At 45.1% G+C, this 12206-nt stretch overlaps 1 protein-coding gene across 1 annotated transcript; it reads left to right on the plus strand.

Moving 5' to 3' along the window:
• Positions 1-9405: 9405 nt before the first annotated feature.
• On the plus strand, positions 9406-10990 carry LOC125092145 (rhox homeobox family member 1-like). Its single transcript, XM_047716496.1, has 3 exons — positions 9406-9636; positions 9805-10129; positions 10737-10990. The coding sequence occupies exons 1-3, from the start codon at positions 9558-9560 to the stop codon at positions 10813-10815; spliced, it is 483 nt and encodes a 160-aa protein (XP_047572452.1). The 5' UTR covers positions 9406-9557; the 3' UTR covers positions 10816-10990.
• Positions 10991-12206: the final 1216 nt, after the last annotated feature.

Raw genomic sequence — 12206 nt, forward strand, 5'->3', positions numbered from 1 at the left:
CTCACGACCCTGAGATCAAGCGGCCCATGCTCCTCTGACTGAGACAGCCAGGTGCCCCCAGTTAACTCATTTTTAGAACAAGGAATAAGAATTTAGATATGAGGGGCCCCTGGCTGGCTCAGTCGGTGGAGCAACTATCTGACTGATCCCAGAGTCGTGAGTTCAAGCCCCATGCTGGGTGTGGGGCCTACTTAAAAAAAAAAAAAAAAAAAACGGAATTTAGACATGAAATGATTGTGGTTATTTTTTAAAGACTTTACTTATTTTTTTGACAGAGCACGCAAGCAGGGGGAGTGAGAGGGAGAAGGAGAAGGAGGCTCCCCGCAGAGCAGGAGGGATCATGACCCAAGCTGAAGGCAGATGCTTAACTGACTGAGCCACCCAGGTGCCGCATTGTGGTTTTAGACATGAAATGATTGTGGTTCGGACCAGTTATTCTAGTTATCACTAGTTATCTATTGTTCTTTCAACATGAAATATAAAGTTAGAAAAACAAGAAATATAAGGTTAGAGTAAGAAGGAAATATTTTCTAATTCAAGGCTTCAACTCTTTATACTAATATTCTTTAGGTAATCAGTTACCTAAGTACCATTATGCATCTGCATTATTAATTCATTAATCCCCCACAAGAAAAAAAGGAATTTAAAGTCCAGGTGAGGGCTGCCTGGGTGACTCTGTCAGTTGAATGTCTGCCTTTGGCTTGGGTCATGATCCCTGGGCCCTGGGATCCAGTCCCGCATCTGGCTCCCTGCTTGGTGGGAGCCTGCCTCTCCCTCTCCCTGCTCGTGCTCTCTCTCTCTCTGTCAAATAAATAAATAAAACATTTTAAAAATAAAAATTATAAAGTCCAGAAGATCCTACATTAAAACTCCCAAGTTCAACTACTTATTCTAGATATCTCTCCCTATCTCTAAGTCACTAGACAGATAGTGCCAATATCCATAGTACAGAATCATTATTCCAGCAAGAATTAAGACTAATAGGGGCACCTCGGTGGCTCAGTCAGTTAAGCATCTGCCTCGGGCTTCCTGCTCAGCAGGGAGTCTGTTTCTCCCTCTCCTGCTGCTCCCCCTGCCTGTGCTCTCTCTCTCTCTCTCAAGTAAACAGATAAATAAAATCTTTTTAAAAAGAATTAAGACTAGTATTATTTTATTGGTATAAAATACAGATAAAGCTGGGGCGCCTGGGTGGCTCAGTGGGTTAAGCTGCTGCCTTCGGCTCAGGTCATGATCTCAGGGTCCTGGGATCGAGTCCCGCATCCGGCTCTCTGCTCAGCAGGGAGCCTGCTTCCCTCTCTCTCTCTCTCTCTCTGCCTGCCTCTCTGTCTACTTGTGCTCTCTCTCTGTCAAATAAATAAATAAAATCTTTAAAATACAGATAAAGCTAATTTACCATCTTAACCATTTTTATGGGTACAGTTTGGAGATATTAAGTCCGTTCACATTGTTGTCCAACTATCACCACCATCCATCTCCAGAACTTTTTCGTCTTCTCAGACTGAAACTCCACAGCCATTAAACAATAGCTCCCCAGTACCACTTCTCCAAGCCCCTGGGAACTACCATTCTATTTTCTTTCTTCCTTTCTTCCTCTCTTTCTTTCTAAGTAAATGACTTTTTAAAAAGATTTTTTAATTAATTAATTAATTAATTAATTTGACAGAGAAATACAGCAAGAGAAGGAACACAAGCAGGGGGAGTGGGAGAGGGAGAAGCAGCTATCCACTGAGCAGGGAGCCTGATTCGGGGCCTGATCACAGAACCCTGGGATCATGACCTGAGGTGAAGGCAGACGCTTAATGACTGAGCAACCCAGGCACACCCCTCCTTTTTAAAAAAGATTTTATTTACTTACTTGAGGGAGTGAGAGAGAGAGCAAGCACAAGCCAGGGTGGGGGCACAGAGGGAGAAGCAGACTCCCCACTGAGGAGGGAGCCTGCTGCGACGGTGCTGGATCCTGGGACTCCAGGGTCATGACCTGAGCTGAAGGCAACTCCTAACCCACTGAGCCACCCAGGTGCCCCTACCTTCTGTTTCTATAAATTGAACTACTCCAGGTATCACAAATGAATGGAATCATACAATATTTGTCTTTTTGTGTCTGGCTTATTTCACTTAGCTAGATGCCTTCAGGTTTCATCCATGTTGTAGTGTGTGTCAGAATTTCATTCCTCTTTAAGGTGGAATAATATTTTATTGTATGTATATACCACATTTTATTTCCCCATTCACCCATCAATGGACATTTGAGTTGTCTCCGTCTTTTAGCTATTGTGAATAACGCTGCTCTGAACGTGTGTATACACATATCTGTTTAAGTCCCTGCTCTCAGTTTTTTGGGGTGTATATCCAGAAGTGGAATTGCTGGCTTATATAAGTTTTTGAGGACCCGTCATACCATTTTCCACAGTGACTACACCATTTACATCCCCACCAGTAATGCATGGGGTTCCAATTTCTCCACATCCTTACTAACTCTTCTTATTTTCTGTTTTGTTGATAATAGCCATCCCGCTGGGTATGAAATGGTATCTCATTGTGTGTGTGTGTGTTTAAGATTTTATTTATTTATCTCAGAGAGAGAGGGCGCATGTGTGTGCAAATGGAGGGAGGGAGAGGGACAAGAAGACTCCACGCTGAGCGGGAGCGTGGAGACGGCTTGATCCAGGACCCTGCGATTTCAACCTGAGCTGAAATCAAGAGTCAGATGCTCAACCGACTAAACCACCCAGGCACCCCTCATTGTGGTTCTGCTTAAGACTAATATGTAAGAAAAATACGTTTTTAGCCTTCTGGCTTCAAATATTTATTCTGCTTTTATATGATTAGGTCTATTTAAATCTTTTCACGTAACTACCATTATCTACCTTACTCACTGAATATCCAAAAAATGAGAATTGAGGGGCGCCTGGGTGGCTCAGCCTGTTAGGTGTCAGCCTTCAGATCAGGTCATGATTGAGCCCCACATGGGGCTCCCCGCTCAGTGGGGAGCCTGCTTCTCCCTCTGCCTGCTGCTCCCCCAGCTTGTGCTCTCTCTCTCTCTCTCTCATTCTGTCATAAATAAATAAGTAAATTCTTCTTAAAAAATAAGAATTGAGAAGAGTGTTTTCCAGTGTCCTAGATTCAAAGTGCTATAAGATACCTGGTAAACTTGTTACCTGGTACTACTAGTTATCTATATTACTAATGCATGAGTTCGATGAGAATTAAGAATTTTGTGTGGAGAAGATAGTGGTTTCCACATTCTGGCTACCATTATTTATCTGCAGTTGTCTGTAGTTAGCTAGTTATGTGGGGACCAGTGAGTGGTTAACCATAGTACTAAGTCTTTCTTTATTCCCACAAGAGATAAGAATTAGTGTGGTGAAGAATGGTTTTTCATCTTCTAGATTTATATAAATTCCTGGTTTCTCTAGCTATTAATAGTAAACAAATTACCTAGGCAGCAGCAGTTATCTATAGCCTAACTTATTATTGCAACAGAAATTAATATTTAGCGTGAAACAATGGGTTTTCAGTTTCATGACTTCAAAGTATTCTTCTAGGAATATCTAGCTATCCTTAATTAATTAAATAAATAGGTGCCACATTAAATAAATAAGTAAATAAATGTCACTATTTATGGATAATACTAACTGATTTTTTTTAAAGTAAACTCTACCCCCAACATGGGGCTTGAACTCACAATCCCAAGATCAAGAGTCACACACTCCCCCGATTCAGCCCCAATACTAACTCAGTATTATCACAAGAAATAAAATTTACATTTGAGAATCATGTTTTCCTCAACACCCTTGTCTCAAGTATTTATTCCAGTTATTGCAAGTCACTTTCATTTAATTACCTAGGTAAATAACCATATCATTCCCTAATTTTTCCACAAGTAATTTGAATTTTTTTAAAAATTTTGTTTTGTTTCTTTACATAATCTCTACACCCAACATGGGGGTTCTAGGTTCTGGATGTCTACAAGTTTTTCTTCCTTATCTCTGCTTATTTCTAGATATCTAGTGCCCTAGGAACACTTAGTTAACTGCGGTATTACGTGTTCATTTCAACAAGAAATAAGAAGGTAGAGGTGAGAAGAATATGGTTTTCAGCTTCCTGGATTCAGCTATTTATTCTACCTAGTACAGTCATCTTTAGTTCACTCATTCCTTAGGAATCCTGAATTATCTATGATATTAACTCATTATGCCATCAAGAAACATGATTTCAGAGTTCAGAAGAATGAATTTTGACTTCCTGGCTTATGCTGGTCAATATTCTAAGTTTTCTCTAGATATCTAGGGGTTTTTTTGTTTTGTTTTGTTTAGGTATCAGCCCTTATCTAGAGTTTCAAAGAAAATTCAAACAAGGAATAAAAACCCAGTATTGTAAGACCGGTTTTCAGCTTACAGGTCTCAAATACTTGTTCTAATTACCTCATGTTTATTCTAGTGAACTAATGAAATGGGTATCACTGGAGATCTATGCTACTAACTCCTTTTTTTTTTTTAAGATTTTTATTTATTTATTTGTCATAGAGAGAGAAGCGAGAGTGAGCACAGGCAGACAGAGTGGCAGGCAGAGGCAGAGGGAGAAGCAGGCTCCCTGCCAAGCAAAGAGCCCGATGTGGGACCTGATCCCAGGATGCCGGGATCATGACCTGAGCCGAAGGCAGCTGCTTAACCAACTGAGCCACCCAGGCATCCCCTAACTCCTTTTTTTAAGAAGAGATTAGAAGTTGGAGTGGTGAAGAATGATTTTTTTTTTTTTAATTAAGTAAGCTCTATGTCCAACATGGGGCTTGAACTCACGACTCTGAGATCAGGAGCACTTGGGGCACGTGGGTGGCTCAGTCAGTTAAGCAGTCAGTTAAGCATTTGACTTTGGCTCAGGTCATGATCTCGGGGTCCTGGAATGGAGCCCTCTGTCGGGTTCTCCACTCAGTGAGGAGTCTGCTTGTTCCTCTTCCTCTCCCTCCTCCCCTCCCCCTGCTTGTGCTCTCTCTGTCTCTCTCTCTTTATTTAAAAAAATATTTTATTTATTTGCAAGAGAGGGAATGCATGAGCCGAGGAAAGAGCAGAAACAGACCTGCTGCTGAGCAGGAAGCCCAATGTGCGACTCCATGCAGGACTCCATTCGGGACTCAATCCTACAACCTGATCATGACCTGAGCCAAAGGCAGATGCTTAACCAACTGTGCCCCCCAGGCACCAAATAAATAAATAAAATCTTAAAAAAGAAAAAGAGTTGCATGCTCTACCAATAGTACCAATGGTACCATGCTCAGCCAGGTGCCCCCAAAGAGTGATTTTTAAACATCATAGCTTCAAATATTTATTTTCTTGGTTATTTCATGTTAACTCTACTTACTTACTATGGACCTAGGTACCACTTAATGTCTATAGTACAAATTCATTGTTTGAACAAAAGTAAGAATTTAGATTTGTGAAAGATGGGCTTTTCAGCTTCTGGTCTTCTCTGGTTTTTTTGTTTGTTTTTGTTTTTGTTTTCTCCAATTGTTTCTAGTTCAGTAGTTACTCAGATACTACTAGTTATACAGAACTAATTTATTATGCTAACAAGATATAAAAACTTAGTTCTGGGGCACCTGGGTGGTGCAGCGGGTTAAGCATCTGGCTCTTGATCTCAGCTCAGGTCATGATCTCAGGGTCGTGAGATAAAGTCCTGTGTCCTGTCACATCCTGTCAGTCTCCACACTTGTGAGGGGATGGGAAGAGTTTGCTTGAGATTCTCTCCCTCTACCTCTGCCCCTTCACCCCCACTCACGTGTGCTCTCCCGCTCAAATAAATAATCTTTAGAAGAAAAAGGGGATGCCTGGGTGGCTCAGTTGGTTAAGTAACTGCCTTGGGCTCAGGTCATGATCCCGGGGTCCTGGGATTAAGTCCTGCATGGGGCTCCTTGCTCAGTAGGGACCCTGCTTCTCCCCCTGCCTGCTACTCCCCCTGCTTCTGCTCTCTCTCTCTCTCTCTGACAAGTAAATAAATCTTTCTTTTTAAAGTTAGGGTTTTTAAAAATTTTTTTAAAAAGATTTTATTTATTTGACAGAGACACAGCGAGAGAGGGAATACAAGCAGGGGGAGAGGGAGAGGGAGAAGCAGGCTTCCCATGGAGCAGGGAGCCCCACATGGGGCTCAATCCCAGGATCCTGGGATCATGACCTGAACCAAAGGCAGACGCTTAACCGACTGAGCCACCCAGGCGCCCTTTAAAGTTAGTTCTGAGAAGAATGTGTTGTTCATTCTCTGGCTTCACCTACAGATCTCTAGTTATCTCCAACTAGCTGGTTTCCCGGGTATCAATAATAGACAAGAATGTAGTGTTGAGAAGGGTTATCTGGCTTCCTGAATTCAACCACTTTTCTTCAGCATCCTGGTTTCAGCTCATTATTTTGGATATCACCATTTATGCCTTGGTTACTAATGACTGAGATACCACTAGATACCCATGGTACTAATTCATTAGTTAATCAAGGAAAGAGAATTTTGAGTTGAAAAATGATCCCATCTCTGATTATCTCTTATTAACTACAAAAGTACAATAGCATACAGCATAATAGCAAATGTCACGGAGCTTATCCTCTGTGTGAGGGATGGTATTCAGAGATAGGTTCCAATCCCAGCTGGGAAATTTCCCGAATGAGCAACTGTAAGCAGGTTATTTAATATCTCCGTGCCCAATAACATCACCTGTAAAGTGAAGATAATAGCAGCTCTAAGTCCATAGGGTTCAGAGAATTAAACACAGATAAATCTTTTAGACCATTCCTGGAACACAGTCAGAACCAGCTAAGTGTGAGCTATTGTTAATAACTCAATTAATCCTCACAACAACCCTGTAAGGTAGGTACTATTATTACTCAACTTTACAGACGAGGAAACTGAGGCATAGGAAGAAAAAGAAACCACCAGGTTAGCTAGCTAGCAAAAGCAAAGCAAAGCTGGTATACAGATGCCAGCAGTCTGACTCCAAGGGTCTCTGCCCTCGTAAATTTGGTACAGCAAACTCACAATTCCTACCTGTGTTTACTTAGATAAGGCTCAATTAAGCACGGGAGGTTTTCAGGAATCAATCAACTTAACTGAAAGTTTTAAGTAAATACTACCTTGGCCGATGCCTAGACAGGCAACGCTCACCAACGGGGCACGTAAATGACTGAAGTTTAGAAAGTACTAGAGGAAACTGTGGAAATCTCAAATGCGAGAGACCACACCACCCAAATAAATTATAATGAATGTTCTAGCCAGGCTAACGCACACCGTGATCTTAACCACGGTAGCTCCCTCACGTTGTAACTGATCCCAAGTCAAAACTGATCACAGGCTATCTAGCCAAGAGAGGGGGAGGCCAGCAGAATCTAGCAAGAGCCAGCCTGAGGAGGCTGGATTAGTTAGGGGGGGGCTGTGTGAATGAAATCGCTTGACAGATTTTTCAAAGTGAATTCAACCACTTGCTATCACCAAATAACTGGTTTTTCTACTCACCCTCCAGGAACAAGAGGCACTGAGAATGTATCAGTATTTGTCATGCACAGTAGGTGATAATTACTAGTAATGATAATAATAAGATGAGGTGAATAGGGCCTGCCCATACTTTTAGGGGCCTACGAAAATGGCTTATTTTATTAAATGGGTCTGATGCCAAAGGACTTTGTGAAGGTAAAAGTAGGATAAATCATGTGCATTGTCAAACATGGGGCCCATTATTAGAAGCTATACTAACACGTTCCCACCTGCAAAACATTTCTTTTGGGGAGAGGAATCTAAATTAAGTTTATTCATAGGAGAGCTTGATGGTGTTTAATTCCAGAGACAGAGCTCTGATTGCTGGGGATTGATGAAAATTAAAGAGAAATCATAGGGACACAATTAAAAGGATGACTTTTTATCATTTTCAAAATTCTATGAATTCTTTGCCCATCCTTGAGAAATGGGTAAAATTGAAAACCATCAAAATAATTGGACTTCTTAAAAATTGGATTTTATGAATGAAAGGTGCTTATGAGAAGTCGGTAACTCTGGATCTTATCATCCAACAGGGCAGCACTGATTAGTTAATATGTTCCTTGAGGGACTAGGATGCTAGCGTCTTTCTGATACGGATCATTACATGATTGCTGATCTTTCACCAGGGTGTAAGTTAGCTTTCCTTCACACCAGGTCCAGCAAGTTATTGGGCACTGGGTATATACATCTATATTTTTTCTAACCCTAGCCAGAGGGAAGTAGCAGGGAGCGCCCGGGCTGTCATTTAGCGGTATTCACCACTATGCAAAACATCTCTTTAAGGGAGAAGCAGAGCGCTCCATCTGCCCTGGCCCTTTTTTATTTGATATTTATCAGTGGAAAGCAAAAACCCTGGAAGATAGTTCTAGACAAAGGAAGATGGACGAAGACGAAGACAACGAGGAGGAACAGGACGAGCGGGAGGAGAATAAAAAAGTGGGAAGTAACCCAAGTCCAGCAGCCGCCCAGCCCAGAAACACGCGCGCTTTTGCAGAGAACCTGCTGCGGAAGGCGCGGTAGCCGAGCTCAGCATGCAGAGGTCCTAAGCCCCACAGTCGCGTGCAGCGTACAGCGTAAGAATTTTTGGATGCACGGAACAGTGGGCAGGGTCCTACACTTGTACTCTCTATGTGAGTTCCTTACTACGAATCTGAAGTATTTGTTCCTTTCCCAAGAGAGGGTTTTGGGTTTCTTAGAGCGTGCATCCGAGCACCCACAGTGCTCTGCAAACCCAGCCTCAAGCTCCCGCTCCCAAACACTCCCGGGGGGAGCTTGGTGGGCTTTGTTTTCAGCGCGTTATGACAAAAACCCAGAGCAAGCAAGCAGCCCCCGAGCTAATCGTTTCGTCCGAATCACTAGCCCGGTTCGTGGGCTCTGGGGGCGAACGGAACCCAACCAGAGAGTTGCATCCATTAGTTACTGACTTGTCGGAGGAGAGAGGCGTGCTCTGAGCCCACACGGCGAGGGGGATACCATCGCTTCGGTGCCGGGGCTGCCAGGGTCCCCCGCGCCTTCTCCATCCCTATCTCTGGGTCTCTCGCCCTGCAGGGTCTTGGGGCGACAGCCCTGTACCGACCCGCGTGCATCCAGGGCAGGCGGTGAGACGTTCTCCTCACTCGTCTTCCCAGGGCTCAGGGGAGTAGTCGGAAGTTTCATTCCCCACTCCGTCCCCGCCCCGTCCCCGCCCCCGGCTGGCTGGCACCACCCACCAAAGCCCCTTCCCCAAAGCGGTGCCAGGCAGGAGCGGGGAGGAGTCGACTAAGCGGCGAGTTAGAAGCCCCGCGCGCGCCCCCTAGCGGCAGCGCTCTTCGGGCAAACGCTCCGCCTACTTCGTGGCCACGCCCCGGCCGCGTGCTCGCCCCTACAAGTCCCGCCCACCACACGCCCGGCCATCGGAAGTAACGAGGGTCGCCGGCGTCCAAGCAGGAGCGCGCGGACCTTGAAGCTGAGCTGGAAGCGCGGTAACCCGGACCCCGCACAGGAACAGTACCCCACCCGGAAGTCGCGGGGGGCCGCAGCGCAGAGTCCGTGGAGGCGCTCTGGACATGGAGCCTCCGCCCGAGGGCAGCCAAAAAGGCACCGCTTACCACGGCCTAGTCGATGAGCTTCGAGGAGAACCGTCGGGTGAGTGCCCGAACCCGGACGCGGGTTTGGCAAAGCCCAGGAAACGGCCTTTCCCCGGGGGAGGCGAGGGGACGGGACGCCGTAGAGGCGCGGCCGACGTCGCTGCTCTCAGGTCGCCGTCCCACGCACCCTGGGCTCCAGCGCCCTGCCCTCTCTTTTCTTTTCCAGATACGATCCCTGCCGTGGTCTCCGTAATGGGAGGAGACTTCGCGAAGGAGCTCTGGGCCGAACCTGAGCAGGGAGCAGCGGCAGAAGAAAGCCACGGCGGCGGCGCGGGAGCGGCCGGCCCCATAGACGACGAGAACCAGAAGGGTGGCGGCGGTGACGGGGAGGAGCCGCAGCAGCAGCAGCAGGACGAGGCACTGGGTGCCTCCGAGGGGCCGCAGCCCCAGGGCATGCAGCAAAGCTTCCACCTCAGCACGTTTACGGGGTTGCAACTGAAGGAGCTGGACAGCATTTTCCAACGCAGTCAGTACCCCGACGTGTTTGCGCGGTGAGTAGCTTGCTCGGGAGGCACCCCGATCTCTGCCAGCCGGCTGCGACGCCCAGGTCTCTCTCCCTCCCCTCCGGAGCCAAAGCTACCTGGGGGGAGGGGTCTCGAGCTCCGTCCAAGGTGGGGGCGATGCCGGGTGGGGGCATCAAGGTAAATATTTTCATGCAGTATATAAACGAATCGTCGGGAAACTCGGGCCGGGCCCCTGTTTTCGTAAATAACATTCTGTTGGATCAGGATTGCAATCAGGATTAAGAGTGCCATCAGGATGGAGAGTCAGGCGCTGCTGTGCGAGCGCAGGGGTGGATCTTGCCTATATTTAACGTTTTGATAACTTGGTCATCCTGGAATTTTTTGTGCATTAGTCTTGACTGTTAAATACTACATTAAAATTGTTAATCTTGAATTTTGAGTTTTTCAGGGTACCCTTAAATTTTGTACATAGAGGAAGATTGTCCCTAAAGCAAGCTTGGCCTTGGGTATTAAAGAAATGTGTGCTGGGGAATTGGGGGAAAATATAAATTTAAAAACAAGCATGAAATGTACATGTATATCTCATTTCATCCACAACTCCAGATACTAAATATTTGCAATTTTCTTCCCTCAGAAAGGAGCTTACCATACCCATGGATGTGACGGACGTCAGTAAACCTGAAAAAAACAATTCAGCTGGGCAGCCATTCTAAAACCTGCTTCAGGAGTTAACACACTTTAGTTCTAGACATTCTCAAGTTGTTGTTTTAGTTGCCTTTTCCAAGTTTGGGAAATAAGTTCTGAATTTGAGGGCTTTGGTGAGTGGAAAATGGGATAAGTAAACCCCACTTTATGGAAATTGCCCATTACCAGAAGGATTTTGATTTCTTAAAGGAAAGCAATAAAATGAAAAAGAAACTGCTTGTCCTGTTTTCTGTACAAAATTTCCTGTACAAAATTAGATATAAATAAAGCTCAACTCCTTCTAAGGTGTGTGGTTTAGGGAGCATTGGTGGGTGGAGTCATGTTGGGGCTGGGTTAAATCTGGAAAGTATGCACATTAACACATGGGAGACCTAGGTTAGGAGAGGATTAGACTATATTGTTATTTACTTTAAGTTTTTTTAAAAGATTTTATTCATTTGATGGGGCGTCTTGGTGGCTCAGTGGGTTGAGCCTCTGCCTTGGGGTCATGATCTCAGGGTCCTGGGATCCAGCCCTGCATTGGGCTCTCTGCTCAGCGGGAAGTCTGCTTCCCCCTCTCTCTCTGCCTGCTTCTCTGCCTACTTGTGATCTCTCTCTCTGTCAAATAAATAAATAAAACCTTTTAAAGAAAGATTTTATTCATTTGAGAGAGAGAGCAGAGGGAGGGCCAGAGGGAAAGGGAGAAGCAGACTTCCCACTGAGTGCCGGAGCCTGGAGGCATGGGGTTTGATCCCAGGATGCTGAGATCATGACCAGAGCTGAAGTCCGATGCTTAATCCACTGAGCCACCCATGTGCCCCCGCATTGTTATTTCAAATATTTAAAACCAGGTGTAAGTTCTTAGCTAAATCCACAAAAAACGTGGATTTATAAATATTCAGGGCTTTGGGTGAGGGAAGTATTCACACAGACACAACACATGATATGTGTAATGTCTGTTCATTTACACTAAGACTCACGCAGGGCGATAGCTTTATTTCCTATTTTTTTTAAAGACTTCTTTTTTTTAACTTTTTTTTAAAAAAGATTTTATTTATTTATTTGACAGAGAGAGATAGATCACAAGTAGGCAGAGAGGCAGGCAGAGGAAGAGGAAGGGAAGCTCCATCCCAGGACCCTGAGACCATGACCTGAGATGAAGGCAGAGGCTTAACAAGCCACCCAGGCACCCCTAAAAGACTTCATTTTTAAAAAGATTTTATTTATTCATTTGAGAGAGAGCATGAGAGGGGTGAAGGTCAGAGGGAGAAGCAGACACCCACTGAGCAGGGAGCCCGCCATGGGGCTCATCTAGGGATACTGGGACTCCAGGATCATGACGGGAGCCAAAGGCAGACGCCCAACCGACCAAACCACCCAGGCACCGGTAAAGACTTTATGTATTTGAGAGAGCACCCGA

The sequence above is a fragment of the Lutra lutra genome, chromosome X, assembly GCF_902655055.1.
Source record: "Lutra lutra chromosome X, mLutLut1.2, whole genome shotgun sequence".
Taxonomy (NCBI): Eukaryota; Metazoa; Chordata; class Mammalia; order Carnivora; family Mustelidae; genus Lutra; species Lutra lutra.